Raw genomic sequence first — 26,392 nt, 5'->3', positions numbered from 1 at the left:
CTTCACAGCCAACGAAATTAAAAGATCATCACAAGCCTAACAGCCTATTGAAAGTTGGAAAGACGTCTGAAATATTAACTAGAAACTACAGATGTAATGTAACTATTACTTTTAGCACAAAATAATGCCAGCAGGCGGAGCAGCAGCCATTTGAAACAGAAATGGTAAGTGGTACAAAGATACCCTGACTGGTAGAAAGTTACCCTGATTGACTGTATGCATTTTTTAACAGAAGTACATAGTGGATGTGAATGTCTGATGATTTTATTTGTTAGAAATTTTAAAGGTCTATTTACTCCAATTTGAAAGGGAGGTATGGGCGAAACGTATCGTAGCCACAGACGTATTTAGTGACTTAACACCAGTTCTGACCGACTCTGTAGCCGGAAAAAAGCAACAGTGCAGATGGTTACCATCTCTGTCCTCGGTCTGGAAGGACCTGGGTTCTATTACCGCCGCCTCAGACTTTTTCCGAGTCAGCCTCGAGAAACCAATCCTTATTTCAACTGCTTCAATAAAGAAGCAGCGGCATCATCAGAATTCATCTACTTGGAATAAAGGCTGGAGGCATTAGTGATATGCGGATCACATGCCCCACGATCCAGATCGCTTCTCGTTTTCCGTTCTTGTCGGCCTGCCGGAACAGGTCCAAAGACTTATCCTTGAGCGGTGGTTACGTTCACGCCATTTCTGTTTGATACGTATAGGAAACTACATCACCGGTGGTTTTATTGAATTAACTAGCATTAGCTGGAGCTTTTAGGGAAACTACCAAACTCCGAATAATTTTCCTCTCGGAAAAAGAATCCAATGTGTAAACTGTTGTGTCAACTAGCAGAAAAATTCTCAATGGCAACTTTACAGTGACGTACATTCACCAAAGACAGAAAGTACAGAAAGATAAGTAAGAATAGAAAGATAAGTAAGAATAGAAAGATAAGTAAGAATAGAAAGATAAGTAAGAATAGAAAGATAAGTAAGAATAGAAAGATAAGTAAGAATAGAAAGATAAGTAAGAATAGAAAGATAAGTAAGAATAGAAAGATAAGTAAGAATAGAAAGATAAGTAAGAATAGAAAGATAAGTAAGAATAGAAAGATAAGTAAGAAGAGATAATCGTTTGTGACTTCATGTCTGGTGATGGCTACTGTCTATCACAGAAAACGTACACGGTCTTAATATTTCGGCGGAGTAAGGAAGTCACGGTCATGGAAAACGCCGCTGCCAAAAAGGCGGGAGGCTCCCTGGGACAGAAACGCGTGGGCAGCTGCAGACCGTCCGCCTGATGCGGTTCCACTCAGTCAGCCCGCGCCCCAGTGTTTTACGGCGCGCGTCCCGCCCACACAGAATTTATCGCGATACAGCGCCGTAGAAAATAAAACTCCTCCGCTAATTAACGCCCAAAAGGAGCTGAGCGCTGCTCCCGCGGCCGGCTAATTTCCGGTTAATTGTTCTTGTTTCTGCCCCGCTTCATCACGTCCTGCGTCGGTGGCCACCGCTCAGTCCGAGGCAATTTCTTCTTCGCCCACAACTGTAGCCATTTTTCACTGAAGTTAATTCACAACAGGCTCAGTTGTGTATCCTCTTCCTTTTTGGAAAAAGATGAACACATTCTTCAAACCTGTGAGACGACTCAGAGATAGATAGCGGCTTTAAGTAATTTGCAGCCTCGTAAACAGTGCTATAATAAAAAAAAACAGCTCACAGTTAAACGCTTTAATTTACACATAACTTAGTGGTTGCATGATTACATTGTCGAGTCTACATTTCGAGACCGCACACTGCGACCTGTTTTCATGCGTGTTCGTGGAACCCTGAAATACCTCAGCAAAGAGTGTGAAGTATGTACGGCTGTGCTGAGGACTTGCAGGGTGTAGTTGTGAATGAATACAGAAGTAAATGCAATGTAGAAGCTAAAATTCTATGACAGACATTTGCCTCTCGAATAAATGAAGAAAAAATAATTAATGAAAAGGCTGCTCCCATTTATTTAGTCCACTACCGGTTTCAGCTTTTTTGCTAAGCCATTCTCAAGTGGCTCTGAAACTGCCATACATATGAGGGATGTATACATGCGTAAAACAGAGTAGCTGAAGCAGTCTTTTCATTAATTAAAGAGTTGATAGAGAAACTAATAAGGAAAAAATAATGTTTTACGTTCCGTCGGCGCGGAGGTGTTTAAATATGGGGCTCAAGTTAGGACGAAACAAAGTTAGGGAAAGAAATCGGCCGTATCTTTTTCAAAGAGATCACCCTAGCGTTTGTCTTAAGCCATGTGAATATCCAATAACGCCAAATCAACGCTTATGAAAGGGGTACAGTATCCTTCTGATGAAGCGTTCTCCCTCTGTTTAAAGGCATTACGTCTAGTGAAAGAAGATGATGCGAGACTAACTCAAATGAAAATCTTAAATTTGTGATCAAAATTCAAAATAGGGGGGCCTTATCCTGTAATTGGCCACGGAAGTTGTAAATGATATTCACAGTTTCCTTGAAGTGGTCGCAGGGGGAGATTCACTACCACCATTACATCATAAAACTCTCAGAGTAAACAGTTTACAGTGGTTGACAAATACTAAGTAACGTAGACATTGTTGGATAGGAATAATCACAGACAATGATGGGGGACATGAAACACTGTACATATGTAACAGAGGTGGGGTGGTGTATTTATAACGAGAAATGGTAGAGATTTCACCACATGGGAAAGCAGGGTAACAAACACTAAAAACATTCATGTTTGTGAAAGGTCAGACTCTCACAATGAAGGTCGATGTCGGATTTTCAGTAAGGAATATGCTCTCCTTGGGCACTAATGCACATTTTGCACCTGTTATTCATACTGGCTACCAAACCGTTGAGAGGTCCTTGGGGGATATTGTCCCACTGCTGTCTCAAGGCCTTTTTCAGTTCTTGCACGGTTCGGGGTGGGGGGTGCTCGTAGAGAAACATTTCTTAAGAGCGTCACAGGCATACTCTATATGGTTTAGGTCCGGGGAGAACGCAGCCATTCCATATGTTTGTTATCTTCACTTTCTAGTGTGTCCGACATCTCAGCGGTCCAGTATGGGCGCGAATTGTCGTCGATCAACTGGAAGTCGGGACCTACTACACTTCTGAACACACGAACATGATCCAGAATAATCTCCCAACAGTACCGCTGAGCTGTAATGGTATTCGGGTAAAGATAGAGCGGTGTTCGACCACTGTGTATAATGCCTGCACATAACATACCGACTAAGCCATACACATGACGTTGATGAACATTCTGTCGTGTCTAACATGTTACCCTCCCTCTCCACACTAACGAGCGTCGAGAATCAGTAACCACAGGGAAGTGGGATTCGTCGGAGATCATCACTCTGGACCAATGTTGCCGATCCCAACAACGATCTCTTTGTCGACCATGGCGTGGTTGAAGTGGGATACATTTAACAGGCTTCCGAGCAAACAAATCAGCCTGATTTAATGGCCGTGAAACGGTTCTGGCAGAGAGACGCGTACTGTTGGCGGCTGCAAGGTCTGCAGTGATCTGCCCAGGAGTGACCTGTCTGTTCCTTTTCGCCAATACGACCACCAGAATGCTTTCGCACAGCATTTCCACCTTCTGCGCCCGTTTTCAGTCGAGAGATGATACTTTGGGCCACTCCCATTACCGTGGCCACAGAAATGACACTTTGACCGTCTTCGAGTCGCCCAACGGCTCGTACACGATCATAAGCACGCAATTTATGCTCTGCAGACATGTTGCCATACGACACGGAGTATCGCACTGGTCGGTTTCACAACACCCTTTGCCAAACATACTACTGCATACGCTGAGCGCTTGTGCAATAACTGACCTAAGGACACCACACACATCCATGTCCGAGGCAGGATTCGAACCTGCGACCGTAGCAGTTGCAGACAAACGCCTAGAACCGCTCGGCCACACGGGCCGGCGTCCCGCCCTCTTTTTACTATCACTGGGCGGGTGTTCTGTAGCATTTTGCAGTTGTTCGTAGCATTTGGCTGTTGTTGCTTAGCAAGTGTTAAGCAGTGTATGTTTATAATAATTTCTTGGTTACTGCTTCATTGTTCTAAAAAGTTGGGTTTCAAGAATTTATTCTCCTTTAGAATAACTGTGTTGATAGCATAATGTCTTTATTTATTGTATATGAGAAACAACCCTACATTCACACAATTATTTGCTTTCACACAATCGTTACCATTACAGCAGTTCTCTAAGCAAAGAAGAACAGCATTTTGGTGGTTGGTTTTTAACAATTTATGTTTAAAACCTATTGCAACTTCAGAAAGTGCATAAATGAAAGTTCGCACTTGTTATGACGTCCGTATAGGACGCTCCTTGTCCGGCCCTGTAAAATCGAATTTTAACTCTAGAGGTCACGTAAATAAAAAAAAGCATTTATTTATTTGAAATAAATACTTCGAACGCTATTTACCACACAGACCAAAGAGAAATTACTATCAATACGGTAGACTATGAACTCAAAGGCTTGAGTTGCAACTACAGGTTAGCCGTAGAAACTTATTCCTGGTAACATACGAAAGATGTATGAAAAACCCAGCGTTGCGAAAAGCTTCATAGTCTGTGTTGACTCACAGGTAACTGCATAACGGATTGGATGACTGGATGAATCAGATAGCAAGTAGCAAGAAAGCAAGCTGCGCTCAATAGAAACTCGCCTAGTCAAGTACTGTACTGGTCAGACGGAACACTGCGCTCACGTTACTGTACATTGGTCACGAAATTTTCTTTCGGTAGTGCTTTCTAAACAGAAAATAAACAATTATTTGCGAAACGTATGTAATGTTAAAAGGTTGCAAGTAGTCAAGTACGGAGGAATAATTTCCCTTCTAAGCTAAGTACTTTTAACGCTCTTCATTGAGTTTTCGGTACTTCTCCATCTCTCAGACTGAAGCAAATTTGACTCGATTATTCTCGAAAAGAAATTTTTGGAAGCAGTAGCCAATTTCACGCAGCAGATCCACAAGCCTGATTTTTTTTTTTTGGGGGGGGGGGGGGGAGGGGGGAGAAGCAAACCATCTGATACTTTAACAGCATTTACGTAATATGTCTTTTACTGATAAATTAATTCAAACAAAACTAGCAAATAGCAAATATTAAGTGTAATCACCATTAGAAAAGGTGTGTTCGCTTGTTCTTTCAAACCCTACGATTACCCCTGTCTCATGAAACAGAGAAAATTTCCTTCAGTACTCCATCAACAGTTGTTTTGTCACTGTACATACACTCATTTTATGAGCAGAAGCGTTTGGTTTGCTGTTGCAGTACACAAGTTTTTAGATGGGATACAGTAACCTAACTGCTTCTACAACCGCTTTTCTGTTACGCCAGTTGCATCACACGGCACTTCTGATCCGTTAAACGAATTTCGAAACGAGAAACATTGCACACAGAAACGTAAATGAGCTTCCATTTATATGTATAAAACGTATGGAAAGATACATATAAGTTTTCAGTGGCTGTAGGAAACCAGGAGAAAACATTTACAGAATGTTTCCGTATTTATGGACAGAGTGTGAGATTGCCACATGCGATATATGACATTTTGTAAAGCATAATGCTTTTCTGAAGAAATTCTTTTAGAGGTCGGGCAGAGCACTATGGTGAATAAAATCTTCCGTAACGGCTGTTTAAATACCTATTAGAATACTTTTATTTAAAAAATCACAACCGGTTACGCATCGGTGGAGATGCATCTTCAGATGTTTAAGAAATGAAGAAACTTCTCACATTCATCTCCACTGATGCGAAACCGGTAGTGATTTCTTTTAGTAACAGTATTTTAACAGGCAGTGCAGAAGATTTTATCTACATAGTGCTTTTCGTTAGGCAGTTGAACAGCGTTTTAAACCAATAAAATATTTTTCGCGCATGTGAAGAAGTAGTGTTGTGGTCGCTGAAATTGCTCACTGAGGTACGTTTTTGTCACATGCCAGCTAAGTGCAAAGAAGATTGCATCTGTATCTGTTTCATTTCTGGTGGTAACTACAAAATTCCAAAATGGGAGGAGGGTGTTCCGAAGATTTGTTCAGCAAGTAGCACTTCTCTATAAATGTTACACTGCTACAGATTGTTGTGTAGCAGACAACAGTAACGATATATTGAAGAATAGATACTTCGTTCTGTTTATTGTACAGTATCTTGTCAGATACATGCCAAACACACACGGACGTCCAAGGAAAAGAATGTGATAGTTACAGCACGGAACTAGAGTTGGAATTCAGAAGATTTGAACAGATAACCTCTCACCATATGAGAATACGGACGGGTGTAGGTTCATAGTCACACTGTCACAGATTCCATTTTACTTCTGAGCTTACCATCTTACGAGTACACTGATCAGTGGTCCCCTAGGAGCAAAAAGTAAGGTAAGACGAGCTCCCCCCTAAGCTATAGTCCGAAGTAAACAAGGATTCCTCTCGGCGTAAACAACTTTACAGCCGGCACGGCACATCGCGCGGGGAGATACCTGTGTCCCAGCGAAAGTAATCCTGGGGCAGTATTTATGGCAATGATAAAGTCCGTACGGCGCTGTAACAAGCGTAACTCGATAAGCTGGTCCAATTTATGACTCAATTAAACAAGGCTTTATAATGAATGGGCTACTCACTTCTTGTTGCTCTCCAGGAAGACATCAAACTCGACGGACATCTTGCAGCACAGCGCCTTCCTGCGAACAAAAACACCGAACAGGTTACTGGTTTGTCCACGCTACACGGAATTGTTCGGCGGAATTTACAGACCTGCTCCGGCGGAGCGAGTCGACACAGGGGCCGCTGGATTAAGTGCAAGCTGTCATCCCGATACGCCATGAGGATGTTGAGGGTTTTCTTGCTTTCTGCGAACAGGTGGTGTCACCAAGTGTGGGAAAGAGAAAATGAGAGAGAGAGAGAGAGAGAGAGAGAGAGAGAGAGAGAGAGAGAGAGAGGGGGGGGGTCACGGTCAATGGCCTCGTGCCAACTAGAGATGGGCAAAACTGTTCTTTTCAGAGATTGGATCAGAACTGTTCACTCCCTGAAATGAATTAGCTGTTTTTCATGACTCACCACTCATTTACAAAAGAAAATAAATGAAAGGCACATTGCCCTTTAAACTTGGTTTATTCCAGTACTATACCTGTATTTTGATCTTATTTGATCCTATTTTGAAGTAACATAGATAATGAGTAAGAATTTTGTATTGTTTATTGAAATTTCCACGATATGACAAAGTTTTTGATTATTGATTTATTTTGCACTAGCGTGGTTTTTTGGGTGATCGGAAAATGTTGTAGCTTGAGATTTACATTAACAATATATTTGGCTATAATGTATTAAAATTTCATTAACCTCATACAAATACATCGCAAGCCATATATTTTTCCTTTCGAAGACGCCTAAAATCGCAAAATCCGTACCAGAATAAGAAAAAAATATATAAATTTGACTGTAAAACGAAAGTGCTGCATATAGCCTTACGCAGAATAAAACAAGGAAAATATTGGTGTATCACATTTTGCGATACGTTTATCGGTTCGCTCGTAATTAAAGCGTAAATTCGAGTGTCCATAATAAAAATCCTATAGTAAGAGTAGTCATCAGGAACCTAATCTAATCAGTTTAAACAAATAAAAATAAAATAAAAACAATTGATGTATACATAACATAATAATGTAATATACATAGCGGTATTACTACGAAGAACAATATCCAGTGGGGACAAACTCCGATGCAGAGGCGCTGAGTCGAGCAGGTCGAGCCGCGAGCTGTATTACTGCGTGAGCTGAGACCGCAGAGGCCAGAGTGACACCAGAGTCGCTTTGCTCGACGCTCTGGCTAGAGTCGAGACGGTGGGGTGAGCGTTGAGCGGGCGAGTTCCGAGGGTGGGGGGAGCTCACCCGCTCCGAGACAAATCGTCCGCTCCCTTGCGAGCAGGTTTTTGCAAGTAGTTCCTATGTTATCCGCTAGGTGGCTCTCTGTCCTGTTGCTGGCATCAACTGCCCAGAGGGCAGGACGTGCGACTGAAACGATCGCCGACAGAGTGTGATGCGAAGTTAAGCTGCGCCAGACACTGCACAGTGCACACGGCAGACGACGCACAGAGACGGCCCGGCATATGTGAAACACAAAATCCAATGGGGCACTGCACAATGCAGGCAGCCAAGGTAGAAGCAGGGCAGAGGCCGGCGCTGGCTGTGTTGTGTGGCGTGCACTGTGCTCTGACCAGCAGAGGCGCTGCTGATATGCTCCGTCTCTCTCTCTCTCTCTCTCTCTCTCTCTCTCTCTCTCTCTCTCTCTCTCTCTGCCTGGGAAACGTTTGGAGCTACCGTTCTTTTTTTCTGAATCACTGATTGTTCACTCCTTTGAAAGATTGAACTCTATGAATTAGTTCAAGAGCGGATCCCCCATCTCTAGTGCCAACAGACAATGATATGAACATTGTATATGCCATGTGTACAGGATGTTCAGAAACAGTGTGAAAAACTTGTAAGGGTGTTGCAGAGCAGCGTCTGGTGGCAGGTAAGTATGGAGAGAAAAAAAAAATTCAGTACGCTGCGCCGTTCCCCGCGATATAATTAGCAATTGGCGCGCGCGAATTCAAGCGGCCCGCCATCATGTACGCTATGATCTAGCTTTGAGAACAACTGACACTTACTGTATCTGGAGACCGCTTGAATTTGCGAGCGCCAACGGCTTGATTGGCAAACTTCAGTGCTAGTTAACTCGGAAATGGTGCAACGTACTGAATTTTTTTTCCTTAATTTCCTATCGTCACAAGCTACCCTGCAACACCTTTCAAGCTTTTCAGACTATTTCTTATCATCCCGTGTACAGCGTAATTCTTAATAGATGTCAGTGGACTGCAAACAGCAAAAACAACAGAAAATATGTATGAACTTGGGTTTCATCACAATTTTCCCGCTTTCTTAATACCAGTCGGTAAAGCTTTTCAGTTGAATATTAAAAAAAAAAATCGGTTGAAGTCTTGCTCTCTCCACACCTAACTGCTCAGTAATTCTCCAGCTGATTAATTCACCACCAGTAATAATATTAAGAAATTATAATTATTATTATTCGTGATTGTAACGCACATTTGGGGAAAGAATAGGGAAAGAATACTCGAGAAAGCGACTAGTGAATACTGTGCACAAAAATGGACCAATCAAAATTAAAATATTTTAGTATGTAGTGTAGAAATTCTTATCTCAAAATTAAGTCAGCCCATTTTAAGATTTTTAATATTTAGGAACACATACTGTAACTATCACCATGATCTCTCTCTTATCCAATACAGACTAAATTTAAAGCACCACTACTATTAGTAAAAGAACTCAACAAAAGGCAAGCAAACAAGTTGGGAACCCATGAAACAAGTTCATCAAAAATGCCGAAAACCAAATTCCTTCACAAAGGCGAACGAAACACCGTTGGTGGAACGAAGATTGTGAATAAGCTGTAAAATCATTTCCACAAGGCCTACAAAACATGGAATTGCAACTAATTAAAATCGGCACATGACACGTTCCTGGCTACTAGTAAAGAAACTTCTATATTATTTAGACAAAAAGACAAGGTCAGGAGTCCACTACACGCAGCAAGCGGCTACATGGGTAGCAGGGGTTGTGTGGCGTGGACTGGGCGGTTTTTTAGGTTAGATGGCACCGGGCAAGCACAGAAAGGGCAATAGCCTCAAAGGGTGCGGGGCAAAGTTAGGACATGTGGGGACCAAGCAGCAATCGGTATTGTAATTGTAAACTGTCGAAGCTGCATTGGTAAAGTACCGGAACTTCAAGCGCTGATAGAAAGCACCGAAGCTGAAATCGTTATAGGTACAAAAAGCTGGCTGAAGCCAGAGATAAATTCAGCCGAAATTTTTACAAAGGCACAGACGGTGTTTAGAAAGGATAGATTGCATGCAATCGGTGGTGGCGTGTTTGTCGCTGTTAGTAGTAGTTTATCCTGTAATGTAAAAAATGGTTCAAATGGTTCTGAGCACTATGGGACTCAACATCTTAGGTCATAAGTCCCCTAGAACTTAGAACTACTTAAACCTAACTAACCTAAGGACATCACACACACCCATGCCCGAGGCAGGATTCGAACCTGCGACCGTAGCAGTCCCGCGGTTCCGGACTGCAGCGCCAGAACCGCACGGCCACCGCGGCCGGCTCCCTGTAATGTAGTAGAAGTGGATAATTCCTGTGAAATATTATGGGTGGAGGTTACACTCAACAACCGAGGTAGGTTAATAATTGGCTCCTTTTACCGACCTCCCGACTCAGCAGCATTAGTGGTAGAAAAACTGAGAGAAAATTTGGAATACATTGCACATAAATTTTCTCAGCATATTATAGTCTTAGGTGGAGATTTCAATTTACCAGATATAGACTGGGACACTCAGATGTTTAGGACGGGTGGTAGGGACAGAGCATCGAGTGACATTATACTGAGTGCACTATCCGAAAATTACCTCGAGCAATTAAACGGAGAACCGACTCGTGGAGATAACATCTTGGACCTACTGATAACAAACAGACCCGAACTTTTCGACTCTGTATGTGCAGAACAGGGAATCAGTGATCATAAGGCCGTTGCAGCATCCCTGAATATGGAAGTTAATAGGAATATAAAAAAAGGGAGGAAGGTTTATCTGTTTAGCAAGAGTAATAGAAGGCAGATTTCAGACTACTTAACAGATCAAAACAAAAATTTCTGTTCCGACACTGACAATGTTGAGTGTTTATGGAAAAAGTTCAAGGCAATCGTAAAATGCGTTTTAGACAGGTACGTGCAGAGTAAAACTGTGAGGGACGGGAAAAACCCACCGTGGTTCAACAACAAAGTTAGGAAGCTACTGCGAAAGCAAAGAGAGCTTCACTCCAAGTTTAAACGCAGCCAAAACCTCTCAGACAAACAGAACATAAACGACGTCAAAGTTAGCGTAAGGAGGGCTATGCGTGATGCGTCCAGTGAATTCGAAAGTAAAATTCTATGTACCAACTTAACAGAAAATCCTAGGAAGTTCTGGTCTTACGTTAAATCAGTAAGTGGCTCGAAACAGCATATCCAGACACTCCGGGATGATGATGGCATTGAAACAGAGGATGACGCGCGTAAAGCTGAAATACTAAACACCTTTTTCCAAAGCTGTTTCACAGAGGAAGACCGCACTGCAGTACCTTCTCTAAATCCTCGCACAAACGAAAAACTGGCTGACATCAAAATAAGTGTCCAAGGAATAGAAAAGCAACTGAAATCACTCAACAGAGGGAAGTCCACTGGACCTGACGGGATACCAATTCGATTCTACACAGAGTACGCGAAAGAACTTGCCCCCCTTCTAACAGCCGTGTACCGCAAGTCTCTAGAGGAACGGAGGGTTCCAAATGATTGGAAAAGAGCACAGGTAGTCCCAGTCTTCAAGAAGGGTCGTCGAGCAGATGCGCAAAACTATAGACCTATATCTCTGACGTCGATCTGTTGTAGAATTTTAGAACATGTTTTTTGCTCGAGTATCATGTCGTTTTTGGAAACCCAGAACCTACTCTGTAGGAATCAACATGGATTCCGGAAACAGAGATCGTGTGAGATCCAACTCGCTTTATTTATTCATGAGACCCAGAAAATATTAGATACAGGCTCCCAGGTACATGCTATTTTCCTTGACTTCTGGAAGGCGTTCGATACAGTTCCGCACTGTCGCCTGATAAAGTAAGAGCCTACGGAATATCAGACCAGCTGTGTGGCTGGATTGAAGAGTTTTTAGCAAACAGAACACAGCATGTTGTTATCAATGGAGAGACGTCTACAGACGTTAAAGTAACCTCTGGCGTGCCACAGGGGAGTGTTATGGGACCATTGCTTTTCACAATATATATAAATGACCTAGTAGATAGTGTCGGAAGTTCCATGCGGCTTTTCGCGGATGGTGCTGTAGTATACAGAGAAGTTGCAGCATTAAAAAATTGTAGCGAAATGCAAGAATATCTGCAGCGGATAGGCACTTGGTGCAGGGAGTGGCAACTGACCATTAACATAGACAAATGTAATGTGTCGCGAATACATAGAAAGAAGGATCCTTTATTGTATGATTATATGATAGCGGAACAAACACTGGTAGCAGTTACTTCTGTAAAATATCTGGGAGTATGCGTGCGGAACGATTTGAAGTGGAATGATCATATAAAATTAATTGTTGGTAAGGCGGGTACCAGGTTGAGATTCATTGGGAGAGTCCTTACAAAATGTAGTCCATCAACAAAGGAGGTGGCTTACAAAACACTTGTTCGACCTATACTTGACTATTGCTCAACAGTGTGGGATCCGTACCAGATCGGGTTGACGGAGGAGATAGAGAAGATCCAAAGAAGAACGGCACGTTTCGTCACAGGGTTGTTTGGTAACCGTGATAGCGTTACGGAGATGTTTAATAAACTCAAGTGGCAGACTCTGCAAGAGAGGCGCTCTGCATCGCGGTGTAGCTTGCTCGCCAGGTTTCGAGAGGGTGCGTTTCTGGATGAGGTATCGAATATATTGCTTCCCCCTACTTATACCTCCCGAGGAGATCACGAATGTAAAATCAGAGAGATTCGAGCGCGCACGGAGGCTCTCAGACAGTCGTTCTTCCCGCGAACCATACGCGACTGGAACAGAAAAGGGAGGTAATGACAGTGGCACGTAAAGTGCCCTCCGCCACACACCGTTGGGTGGCTTGCGGAGTATAAATGTAGATTTAGATGAACAGTCTCCACGATATTGAAGAGTATCAAAAAATAATACGAGGATTTTTGTAAAACACTGAAAATTAAATGGATACCAGCCCAAACTATCTGCTTCAAGAAAGAAAACTACCAACTGTCACTTAACAGTCAAGAAAACTGTAGAAAACTTCGAAAGTATTTTAAAAAGCTTCTAAACTGTCCTGAACTCACAGAAACATTTCCACCAGTAACTCCCCTAGAAACCAATGTAGTTTAACAATCATCTTGTAAAGGTGAAATTGCTAGACAAATTCAAAGGCTAAAAAAAAAATTTTTTTAATCTGATAAAGATGGGATTGTTGCACAGCTCGCGAAATCAGCATGCCAATAAACCTTCAAAGAAATTATAATCATCATGCATAACATTTGGCTAACAGAGAAAATTTCGGTTAGCGAAAAACTGCAACGGTACATCAAATACATAAGAAAGAGGACAGAACCGATAACAATTATGGAGTGATTTCTCTGCTTGGTGTGTCTTAAAAATGTCTCCTGGACTGAGAATATCATCACCTTGAGTCCAGAACGAGTGAATATAAAGTAGGTTTCAGACAAAACAGATCTTGCCCAGAAAAAATTTTAGTCCTGAAACTAATTCTCAGATACTAAAAAGTGAATAATAAAATAGTTTGTATCATTATAGATTTTAAAAAATCTTTCGAGTCTGTTTCTTAAAAATTCTGAAAGAACAAGGTCTGCACCTGAAACCACTGCGGTTATTAGTGAAACGCTAAATGGTGCGAAATCTAAGAACAGGGGAGAAACTTCGGAACATTTTCAGACTATAACAGCAGTGAAACGAAGACACACTCAATTTCTTTTCTGATCTGGCTTGGAGTAAGTACTGCAAGGCTGGCGAAAACTACAACCTGAGCCTAAAATTGACGAATCAATCAAATTAGGAAGAATGTAAGAACAGACTGCGTAGTTTTCGCAAACGCCCTGGCGATTGTTTCACTACATTTAAACAACACACAATAAATAGAAATTCATAAAGAGAGACCAGAAAGGGTAGTTGTATTTTATTTATTTATTTTTCAAATTATTTTTGGAGAAGTCTACCGACAATCTTACATCCAGACTTCTAAAAGCTAAATACGAGAGTTTCTCAGTTCAAATACTTAGGCGAAACCATTCAGGTGACTGGCCTGGAAAAGACTGGTTATTTAATTCGTTGCCACAAAGTGAAAACAGCTTTCAGACTAACAAATGATACCTATATGACGGGAGCTGTGAAGCAATGTGGGGACAAAGAAAAGCTAAGACCAAATTCTGAAAATGCCCTCTGTCGTACATCACGTGGTTTAGTAAAAACACGTGAGGAATAAGAACACAGTTATTGATGGAAATAATAACGCTCCAGAAGTAATGCAAGTGAGGTGCCTACATAAATCCATTCTAAGTATGAATAACGGGTAAGTGTCTGCAGACGACACTGTTTCAACAGAAATGGTAGGGCGCCGTTAACACAGCAGAACTATAGGAAAAGTTACACAAAAGGAATTTGCAAAATTATTTACAAAAGGCCTGAAGAAGGTAATTATTACCGAAAACTGGAACTATCCAGTAAATAGTCTTCTATACAAGAAAGAAAACAGGAAATGTTACGTAAAAGGCATTGACTAAAATTAACACGAATGGCATAGAAAACAGTTTTAGATTTTTGTCGGACAAAAGAAGATGCTGCTTTTGGAGGACGAAACTTCTGAATGGAGCAATGCGTGTGAACCATCGGTTTGTGTGCAAATCATAAAATTTCAGTAAGTTTTTAAATCACTTTGAATAATATCTTCAGTAAGAAAGACACGGAATCAACAGAGGCCATAAAATCAATTACTCGTACAATAGGAATAAAATAATACACAAAAGAAAGTAATATACAAAAGAAAATCGTACAAGTTAACAATGAACTCACAGAACGACTTGAGCTGTGTGTTAAGGGTTAGTTGAAGACAACGACCGGAAGGCAGTAAAAGAAAAATAGACGGGCAAGAATTGAGTGGAACGCTTTTGGTTTTTCAAAATTGAGCTTCGATGCGTATATCCCCAGTTGTGATTTACTGGAGTGAAACTTTGATTTCTAAGGCCGAAACGGTTCTATAATTGGTGTTGCAAAACAGAGATAGCGAGCTAATAGGAGTTGAGAGAAAAACAACAGAAAACATGAAGGAGCAGCGCCGTTCCTTCGGCCGAAGATCGTAATGCATGGACAAGTCTTGATGTGACCTTTATCCAGCACTATGTGCCTAACGACTGCTGCGTCAGATTATTATTATGATTTAACGAGTATGTGTCGTATTCTTTGTCGTCACTACCGGCTTCTTTAGTTTTGCTACTTCCTTTAGTTAATTTAATTTACTGTTGCATTATCAAAATTATTACAACTATCGTATTATTTATTGAAAACAGTATTTATAGAAAACAGTAAAACTACCAAATGAGATGAGTATGCTAGGCTTTATTTTTGTCAGTAGTCGGATAGCTACAATATGCCTAGCACTCCTTTATCTAGCAGTGGATAACCAGCGCAGACGCCAGAAAAGTGTTATTTTGTAGTTGGCAGATATTTTATCGATGCTATTATTATTTGCGTATGGACCCAGCTGAATCATGGAGAGCATTCAGGTTCGTTTCTCTGCTCTTTCATATGGCCCTTCCGTTCTCTCTGAGGGGGCTATTTTTCTTCCCTCATTTTAATTTTATTTATTTATTTTTGTAATCGCATTCTCTGGCTGTATTATGCAATGGTTTTGACAGAACTGATTCCTGTACATTGCTTCCATTGTTTTTATCTGTGTTTTCTCCTTGTTTATAACTAAGTAGATCTATATCCATGGATTGACCCGCCAGGTTAGTCGAGAGCGCTAATGCGCTGCTTCCTGGACTCGGGTAGGCGCACCGCCCCGGATCGAATCCGCCCGGCGGATTACCGTCGTCGGTCGGTGTGCCGGCCAGCCTGGATGTTTTCCACATCCCGCTAGGTGAATACCGGGCTGATCCCCACGTTCCGCCTCAGTTACACGACTCGCAGACATCTGAACACTTTCGCACTATTCCATTAATTACACTCGACGCAGACAGCAGGGGTATACTAATTCCGTCCCGGGGTGTACAGGGTGGCGGCAGGAAGGGCATCCGGCCACCCCTTTCCACTTACCTTGCCAAATCCCTTCCTAACAATGCCGACCCTGCGTCAGCGCGGGACACTGCACCAGTGCAAGAAAGATCTATATCCATGGATTATTATTATAGTAGTTGTGTTGCACTTAAAGAGTAATGAAGAAAAGACTGTCTTTCAAATGCCACTTTTTTTAAGAAAATGGGTTAATTTTTCAACACTCTACAATATTCTTGTGAACAGCTCAACTAGCATCCCTCTGTCATCTCTATTGTTAGTTTTAACATTCCTGATGAGCGAAATCTTTTGAGACGAAGCACTTGCTGGATCAGTTAAGGTTAATAAAGAACCAGGAGCAACACTGCTGGATCAAGCGTGCCAGTAGTAACCCGAAGTTATTTGTGGAGTCAGGCAAAAGGTAAGACGCAAACACAAATCCGCCTGAAACTTCCTGGCAGATTAAAACTGTGTGCCGGACCGAGACTCGAACTCGGCACCTTTGCCTTTCGCGGACAAGTGCTCTACCAACTGAGCTACCCAAGCACGACTCACGCCCCGTCCTCACAGCTTTACTTCTGCCAGTACCTCGTCTCCTACCTTCCAAACTTTACAGAAGCTCTCCTTTCTTTCAGGAGTGCTAGTTCTGCAAGGTTCGCAGGAGAGCTTCTGTAAAGTTTGGAAGGTAGGAGACGAGGTACTGGCAGTGAGGACGGGGCGTGAGTCGTGCTTGGGTAGCTCAGTTGGTAGAGCACTTGCCCGCGAAAGGCGAAGGTCCCGCGTTGGAGTCTGGGTCCAGCACACAGTTTTAATCTGCCAGGAAGTTTCATATCAGCGCACACTCCGCTGGAGAGTGAAAATCTCATTCTGGACAAATCCGCCTCGTGTCGAGTGCAGTGTTCTAGCACTATGTCATTCCGTGCGGTCCCCGACACCGTGCCAACTAGAACCATTACTGATTAAGATGCCGTGTCGTTAAGCTGGTGTCCGGAACAGAATCAACAACCGTTTCGCAGGGGTTGTGCATTGTGATTCTTACTTGCGCGTTGACCTAAGCACATACGCCGAAAGCAAGCAAAGGCGACGGATAGGAAGAAAGGCAGGCAGGTAGGTTCCCGCTTCCCCGCTTAATGCGCGCCGCCTTAAATATTTATACAGCGCGATACACGGCCGTTGCCCCGGGAGCCTCCACACGTCGCAGGAATCACAAGCGAGGCGCGACCCCGCGACTGCGGCTGCCGCTCAGCGCCGGCAGGGCCGCTCCGTGGCTGTGCTGTGGCCAGCAGCAGCCCTCTCAAAAGTCGCCTCTTGTGACAAGAACTGGCGCAACCACTGGCCGTTATTCCGCCCGGTACGTAAGTAATTCTTGTCTCACAGGCGAGGTGTCTGGTAGTAAATATTACAAACTGCCTATTGGCTTCTGTCTCGTCTCGGGGTTTTCGGCCGACGTTCATCTAATGATTTTTACTGGCGTTTCGCCAGCACGAGTGGCTGGCATTGTCAAAGCTTCACCCTCCATTGCCGGTGGTGAACTGGAGGCAATGGAGGGTGAAGCTTTGACAATGCCAGCCACTCGTGCTGGCGAACCGTCAGTAAAATCATTAGACGAACGTCGGCCGAAGAACCCGAGACAGAAGCCAATAGGTCGTTTGTCAACAAGTGGCCACGAAAGCCTCAACAATTTTTTAGTAAATATTACCTTTCATACTATTGCAGAATTTAACATGAAATAAAATGAAGCTGATAATGTCCTGAAAATCAATCTAATAAAAGTCACATACTTCCAGTTCCGTGACAAATTTGGGAAACTAATGTTCTGAAACTACTGTGGTCCCAATATTATGGAGTATGTTCGGCCTCAGCCACAATTATCAAGGTTTGGTTAAATATAAACCGAAAATTGATTATTTTGTATTAAGAGAATGCTTCCATGCTATATATTTATTTGTATGATTGTAGCCGGAGTCAAAAACATTGCTTAAAACAACGAGGCATCTAATATTTGAGGGTGGTTATACTTAGTATCGATTTGAGGGAAGTGCAAAGAAAGCCAGTTGCACACTGCACATCGGCCGCTCGTATAACTAGCTGCAAATATAAGCTGTTGTTGTAATAGCAACAATACTATTTTCAAACGCAGAGAGGTTGCGCACAAAAAAAAAATCAGCTTATATTTTTCTGGCACATGCAATTGCTAACCTCCCCGTAGACCAAACAGGCAAATTTCAAGAAATATTGAGAAATATTGAGGATACGTGATAGATGCGATAAAATATATAGCCTATGCTACAGAACACGCTGATGTCATTATAAAAAAAAATTGCAATACGACGTAAATATTCTTTTGGTGCATGCTGCCTAAGTTATTATTAATACCTATTGGTTTCTTTTAGTTTCATTCCATTTGTGTGGGCGGCTGGCCCAAACAAGGTCTCAGAAACTTCGCTACACCTACTAAAAATCCTAATACAGCCTGCAGATGTGATGTATGGGACGATCAAAAACCTTCCGTTCGAGGGCAATGCTGCAGCAGGTCGATGCAACGTAGCGGGTATACAAGCAGCGGTATGTGGGCAACGTGTTAGTGTCACATTCGTGTCTTTCCGATACGGAAACGTCAACTATGCCGCTATTATTATCAGACAACGTGCTATTATCATTTTATTTCCGAAGGGCAAGCACCAGTTGACATCCGCCGGAGAGTGAAGTAAGTGTATGGAGCAGCATGTTTGTTGAAAACCACCTTTGTGGACTGGTGCGGCTGGTCGCGATTCAACGTCAGCTGTCGGTCGATCTGGGAGGTCAACCTCACCCATTAAGAGCAAGTGGGAGATTTTCGAGCACCCGCCCTATCGGCCCATGCGATTACCTCGCCTTCCGTCCCTTAAAAGAGGCCTTGAAGGGTCGACGATTCCTGTCGGACGATGATTCCGACAGGCAGTTACGGACTTATTCACGCAGCGTTTACGAAACGGGTATCTCCAACCTGGTTCGCCAGTCAGATGATTTTCTCAATGCCCGTGGCGATTTTGTCCGATTGGCACACAGATTTTGGACTGTCCAGCCTTCGGACAAAAATTTTTTTGATCGCCCGTTATACAGAACATTATAGCTTCCTTTAATGTTTTTGCAAATCCTTTTATGCATCTTATTGGATGTTGCATACTTGACGCGTTAACACCCCTTCATTTCGAAAACAAGGATAAAAAATTAATCATTTTAACGAATATCTGTATTTTAGGAAACGTAAAAAAATCATTTATTTGTTTTTGACTTGTTATATCTTTCTGAAGTCTCTTCCATGATGTCACACGTTACTGTTCTTTCGTTGGAATAAAAAAGGAAAAAAATAGGGAGGCCACAACCTCACCTTCGGCGGCAGTCAATTATTTTTAACATATTTACATTCTCCAGGCTGAGAAAATATTTCTCTCACTCAAATATGTTCAAAATGGCTCTGAGCACTATGGGACTCAACTGCTGAGGTCATAAGTCCCCTAGAACTTAGAACTACTTAAACCTAACTAACCTAAGGACAACACACACATCCATGCCCGAGGCAGGATTCGAACCTGCGACCGTAGCGGTCGCGCGGTTCCAGACTGTAGCGCCAGAACCGCTCGGCCACCAGCGGCCGGCACTCAAATATGTTTTTTGAAAAAAAATTACAAGATAAAGCTTTTACACAATGACCACCGGAATCGTACCATCTATGTAGATAAGCGGAGGGTACTACATGTGTGGTGTTTGTTAGAGCTTGGAAAGCACCAATCAGATAATCTGGAAGCAAAGAAGTCATACGAGGAAATCAATGTCAGTTTCTAACTCGGGAAATGGGCGTTGGAGGTAGATATGAGACGTACGCCTTGACTTTCTGGGAGAAGTGATTTGTCTTTGTCTCCTCATGATCTAATACGAAGTGCCAAGCTCTTTGGCGACCATTAAGAAGAGTTGTGCGGTGTAGTGCTGTATTGATGAAAGACAGGGAGATGGCGCACAGCTTCCCAACACCGTCTGTCGAACTTAGCGTACAAGCCCGACGAAACCATCAGCGGTCACACATTTCTTCGCGCTGAACGAGGCATCAAGCACGGGTTTTAAATTTGTGGAATTTGATCCAGGATAAGCGCTGGTGTTTGAAAACTATTACTACTACACCGCCTCCGCTGCCGCCGCCTCCTTTCCATCTTCATGATACAAATTTTGTTCACCGCCGGGATACGAAACGGCTTGCTCCCACTCCAGCGTCACCACAGAGGCATGCGTAGACGACTCGTGCTGCTGCTACTACTACCTCTTTTGTTTTGTTTTTTTTTTTTTCCTTCAATATAGTACGCAGGACCATGTGAGTAAGAAATTTTGTATGGTATTCTGCAACAAAATCGGCAGTTTCTCATAAACTCCGTATTTTTTCTTATACTCCGTATGTATGAAACAGCCACGTATTAATTATATTATAGCTCGCACCGTCATGTGCTGTTTTTCATGACATATCGACTTATTGATCGAAATGAAAGACTTACAACCTACGAATATACCTCTGCTACAGAACCATGGTTCCCGATGATAGTTTCAGTGTGGACAGCAGTGGGTTTCCAGGACGACAACTTGTTACTTACACCTTCCACAAATGCCGCTGTTTTGAAATCGGCGCTGCAGACTGCGGTTACCGTGCCATGTCTGACGGGAACGCTAGATCGCAACATAAATCTTAACCTCGGGGTATGGAATCCGAACACCAGCTGCGGCTAATGCCTTCTCGGCTCACGTCGCCTACATAAATCCGCGTGTCTTATTATTGGGATTTCAGGTGTTTTACTAACGACACGGACAAAAGATGCGGTGTGTCGCCGCTGCTACTTGGCAGTCGCGTCAGCGAGGGGACAGAGCGAGCCCGTGTCTGTGCGTGGCTGCTCGCGACGCGGGAAACAAAAGCTTGGAAGCACACCAAGCGCGCGCTTCGTGAGTCATTTGCGTTTCTGATGCTCGTCGCCAATTACACCGCGGGCATGCGTAACTAGCACTCGCCACGCACGACTTAACAAGCCGGACTCACCTGGGAATTAATTACACCCGAAGCGTGAGGCCGCCGGCAGTTGCGCTGCGACACCAGAGGTCGTGGCTCCGTCGTTCAAGCCGACTCGCACCACCTGGTCTAACCCGGTACAGCGCCGGCGTTTATGGGCTTTTGTGGCTGTTTTATTACCGATTTATGTTGTCACACACCCACACACACACAAAGCGTGCGTATATGTGTCTACAGATCTGCAGATCTTTATGATGGAATAGTCACTGCTTTTATCATCAACATGGTGGGAATTCCTGTTACATCCCTTCGACATCTTGTCATACTAACGTTTTTCGTCTGAAAGACCAAGCATTTTAAAAAAATGGCCACGTGTGAGTAGAACTCGCACTCTGAGGGGTCCGTACAAACTTAATTATGTATGTAGACATTTCAGCCATCCCGGAAATCGAGGATCGTGACAATTGTTGCCTGGTACTGATATCGGTACCGGCAAGACATCAGTTCCGGGAATTCCAAGACTTCCGAGAATGTTTATCACAAATTAAAAAAATATATTTTTTCGTGTGATATAATTATAAATCCACGATTTTCGGATTTTTCCTTTATTTGTACTGTAACACCTTGCCTCTTGCCAAATTTCGTGACTGCAGGTCAACGGGAAGTACATTATAAGTTTTGATGAGAGTGTTTGCGATTATAAAATTGAGACGTAAATGGCTTTATATTTGATAGAACCGCCAAACAACCGCGCGCGTGCGTGCGTGTGTGTGTGTGTGTGTGTGTGTGTGTGTGTGTGTGTGTGTGTGTGTGTGTGTGTAATCGTATGGGACTTAACTGCTAAGGTCATCAGTCCCTAAGCTTACACACTACTTAACCTAAATTATCCTAATGAAACACACACACACACACACACACACACACACACACACACACACACATGCCCGAGGGAGGACACGAACCTCCGCCGGGGTCAGCCGCACAGTCCATAACTGAAGCGCACAAGACCGCTCAGCTAATCCCGAGCGGCAAACAACCACGCAACTTAACACGTGAAATAAGTTTCAAATTGATACATCTTCCCGTTCCAGAAAAAAAAAGGTTTTCAACGAGTCGGACGGACAGCCAAAAGCAAAGTGATCCTTTAACGGCTCCGTTTTTACCCTGTCAGTCCTATTAAGCGGGATGCTTTATCCCACCATGTATATATAGAACATTTCTGGCCACTTTCGGTGTGTGGCCATTTTCAAATATATGCATATATGTGGTAATAATCAGCTGTTAAGCAATCACTTTATTTTACAGGACCATCTTCATCACATTTTTACATTTCACTATAACAGCTTTCGGCAACTGCCATTTTCAGATCGCCGGTCGGGGTGGCCGAACGGTTCTAGGCGCTACAGTCTGGAACCGCGCGACCGCTACGGTCGCAGGTTCGAATCCTGCCTCAGGCATGGATGTGTGTGATGTCCTTAGGTTAGTTAGGTTCAAGTAGTTCTAAGTTCTAGGGGACTGATGATCTCAGAAGTTGAGTCCAATAGTGCTCAGAGCCATTTGAACCATCTTCAGAGCATAAAATATTCTGATTTAGTATGAACGTCAAACTAAACATGTAGGTACATAGTAAGTAAGCATGTACTATGTACCTACATGTTTTGTTTGATGTTCATACTACATCCGGAGACTTCATGATCCGGAGACTTCATGATCTGAAGATGGCAGTAGCCGAAACTGGTCATAGCGAAATGTAAAAATTTATGTGATCAAGACGGATCTGTAAAATAAAGTGCCAAAAACATCATCACGGGCTCATTTTCAAACTTTATGTCTTCAATTGAGATGCTAAATAATCGTTGATATTCATGGCGAAACCTTTAGCTTTTATTTGGTACAGTACTACTAGTTTCTGTCGTAGACCATTTTCAAGCTTAGCAGGCATAAATGGCAGGAACAATTACAAGCTGCTGTTGCAGGCCAACCGTAGTCAGTAATTGACTTTCGATGCGAATAAACTTCTGGCGACGAGAGCCTTGTATATTTACTATATCGCTGATAATTTGGTTGACTATGGTCGGCCTGCAACAGCAACTTATAATCTTTTACGTGATGGTATACCATTCCTGCCATTAATACTAAGCTTGACAATGGTCTGTGACAGCAACTGGCAGCACTGTGAGAAATAGGAAACAGCTAAAGGTTTTCACCATGAATTTCAACATTTTCAAATGCACTGCGTCGGTGACGTGTGTGTCAGATTTTAAATATGACACACTCATCACTGATGCAGTACTTTCGAAAATGACCAGTAATGTCATATATATTGTTGTTTGTTGTTGTTGTGGTCTTCAGTCCTGAGACTGGTTTGATGCAACTCTCCATGCTACTCTATCCTGTGCAAGCTGCTTCATCTCCCAGTACCTACTGCAACCTACATCCTTCTGAATCTGCTTAGTGTATTCATCTCTTGGTCTCCCCCTACGATTTTTACCCTCCGCGCTGCCCTCCAATACTAAATTGGTGATCCCTTGATGCCTCAGAACATGTCCTACCAACCGATCCCTTCTTCTGGTCAAGTTGTGCCACAAACTCCTCTTCTCCCCAATCCTATTCAGTACCTCCTCATTAGTTATGTGATCTACCCATCTAATCTTCAGCATTCTTCTGTAGCACCACATTTCGAAAGCTTCTATTCTCTTCTTGTCCAAACTATTTACCGTCCATGTTTCACTTCCATACATGGCTACACTCCATACAAATACTTTCAGAAATGACTTCCTGACACTTAAATCTATACTCCATGTTAACAAATTTCTCTTCTTCAGAAACGCTTTCCTTGCCATTGCCAGTCTACATTTTATATCCTCTCTACTTCGACCATCATCGGTTATTTTGCTCCCCAAATAGCAAAACTCCTTTACTACTTTAAGTGTCTCATTTCCTAATCTAATACCCTCAACATCACCCGACTTAATTCGACTACATTCCATTATCCTCGTTTTGCTTTTGTTGATGTTCATCTTATATCCTCCCTTCAAGACACCATCCATTCCGTTCAACTGCTCTTCCAAGTCCTTTGCTGTCTCTGACAGAATTACAATGTCATCGGCGAACCTCAAGGTTTTTATTTCTTCTCCATGGATTTTAATACCTACTCCGAACTTTTCTTTTGTTTCCTTTACTGCTTGCTCAATATACAGATTGAATAACATCGGTGAGAGGCTACAACCCTGTCTTACTCCCTTCCCAACCACTGCTTCCCTTTCATGTCCCTCGACTCTTATAACTGCCATCTGGTTTCTGTACAAATTGTAAATAGCCTTTCGCTTCCTGTATTTTACCCCTGCCACCTTTAGAATTTGAAAGAGAGTATTCCAGTCAACATTGTCAAAAGCTTTCTCTAAATCTACAAATGCTAGAAACGTAGGTTTGCCTTTCCTTAATCTTTCTTCTAAGATAAGTCGTAAGGTCAGTATTGCGTCATATATATTGCTGGCTGCAATAAAGGCATTTTGCACAATACAATTTACGGCCAATAGTTAGTTTTAAAAAACGGTTTCTTCATTCAGAAAACTTGTAACACGTTTAACGCGCCACTCTTTCACTTAAGATTACTTGCTGATGTCTTCCTTTTCGTCATCCGTAAGGCTTCAGACTGGTTGGTTTGTTGCAGCCCGCCACGTCTAGCTCTCCTATGTCAACTTCTTTACTTCAGGGTAATGTCGTCGATTATTTCTTGGTTATACTCCTATCTCCGCCTTCTTCTGCAGTTTGTCACGTCTACAGCTTCGTCCAGTACCATCGACCTGATGTCTTAACACATGTCGTATCTTCCTCTCATTTGTTCTTGCCTATGTTTTCTTTCTTTCCCGATTCTGTGGTCGACAGATGTTCACTTAAGAGGGAGGCGATCACACATTACCATATTGTGCACCTTCTCCACGGTTGCGGTTTTGGAACAAACTTCACGCGCTCATTTGAATTCAGTCGACTTTTTTATTCCCGTTGCAATCGAAGAGGCAAACAATTTAAAAACATTCACCAAACTTTAGTATCTTCTCCTCCTCAATAAATCGTTCAACACGATTTTGTGGATAAATTACTCCATTTTAACCATTTTATGGAAATAAATACGCTGAATCATCGATTAGGAAGAAACAAAACAGTCAGTCTTGGTTGCAGCGTTGTATTTATTACTTATTTATCAATGACGCGTTTCGTCTGATTCAGGCATCTTCAGATTGGCTAGATATTGGATGATAGGTATTCCATTTACCCAACACCATCTTATATTCAGATAGTCTGAAAATGCCTGAAAGAGATGAAACCTGACAGTGCTAATAAATAAATAATAGATTCATCCCTACAGCTAGGACTGACTGACTTATTTCTTCCTCGTGTACTTTGGTTGCCGTACCATGAATACCATGTGTTGCAAAAACGTTTTCATTTAAGTTTTTTCACAAGACGAAACATGTCCTATCATGACTGAAACAAAGTTTTCGTTGATGTCAACGCAGTCATTTTGCCTCGTCTACATCACTTCATTTTGCTATCACATGTAATACACTGTAGCTCATTCATGAACGCCGAAGTTCGTAACTGTCCACATGTCTACTTCCTGCAATCGTCATGTGAACTTCAATACGGCATTGAGATGCAGTTTATAGTTATCTCCTGAACAACGCCTTAAAAGCTAATTTCAGGCTGTTTTCAACCGGAAACGGTAATTAGTGCACGGGAGTTGTGAAAATGTAGAAGACAAATTTTATGTATGTAACTGTTTTCTGATTTACACTTCTTTCGCTGTATGTTGTTCTATTGCCTGTTTTCTCCTATGGTTATAAGCAGCTGGTAATGTATCCAAAACTATTACAGCACGTACAGAGGATAGGCAAAATAATCTGAACCGTGGTTGTGTTTGACGGCTAACAACGCAGGTAAGGCACGTGTCGCGCTGAACTGTGCGTGTTCAGTACGGACTAGGCATCAGTGCAGGTTGTTTACGAATAGTGCACACTTCGTATTTGCATACAGAGGCCGAGGTCGACGTGCAATGAATGACCTAACAGAGTTACAAACAGGAAACATTGTGGGGGTCCGATTAGCTGAAGCATCAGTAACCAAGACAGCCAACTTATTGAATGTTTGAAGAGGGTTGGGTTGTTTTGGGGGAGGAGACCATACAGCGAGGTCATCGGTCTCATCGGATTACGAAAGGACGGGGACAGAAATCGGCCGTGCCCTTTCGAAGGAACCATCTCGGCATTTGCCTGGAGCGATTTAGGGAAATCACGGAAAACCCAAAACAGGGTGGCCGGACACGAGTTTGAACCCTCGTCCTTCAGAATCGAGTCCAGTGTGCTAGCCACTGCGCCACCTCGCTCGGTAATGTTTCAAGAGCAACTGTCTCAACAATCATGACAGCCTACACAAAACATGGAAACACAGTCATCGCGTCAACGCAACATTGGGCGCAAA

General features: G+C 42.7%; 1 protein-coding gene across 2 annotated transcripts in view; it reads right to left on the bottom strand.

Annotated features, from left to right (window-relative positions):
- The window catches only part of LOC126251601 (fringe glycosyltransferase), a 658,326-nt gene that overhangs the window by 342,528 nt on the left and 289,406 nt on the right, over positions 1-26,392 (bottom strand). For both annotated transcript variants that reach the window (XM_049952137.1, XM_049952146.1), the window contains exon 5: positions 6,642-6,701. In XM_049952137.1, the coding sequence (XP_049808094.1) occupies positions 6,642-6,701 (60 nt within the window). The remainder of the gene's footprint in view (positions 1-6,641; positions 6,702-26,392) is intronic.

Source organism: Schistocerca nitens, chromosome 1 (assembly GCF_023898315.1).
Source record: "Schistocerca nitens isolate TAMUIC-IGC-003100 chromosome 1, iqSchNite1.1, whole genome shotgun sequence".
In the NCBI taxonomy this organism is placed as follows: Eukaryota; Metazoa; Arthropoda; class Insecta; order Orthoptera; family Acrididae; genus Schistocerca; species Schistocerca nitens.
This window is presented reverse-complemented; position numbering and strand designations above follow the sequence as displayed.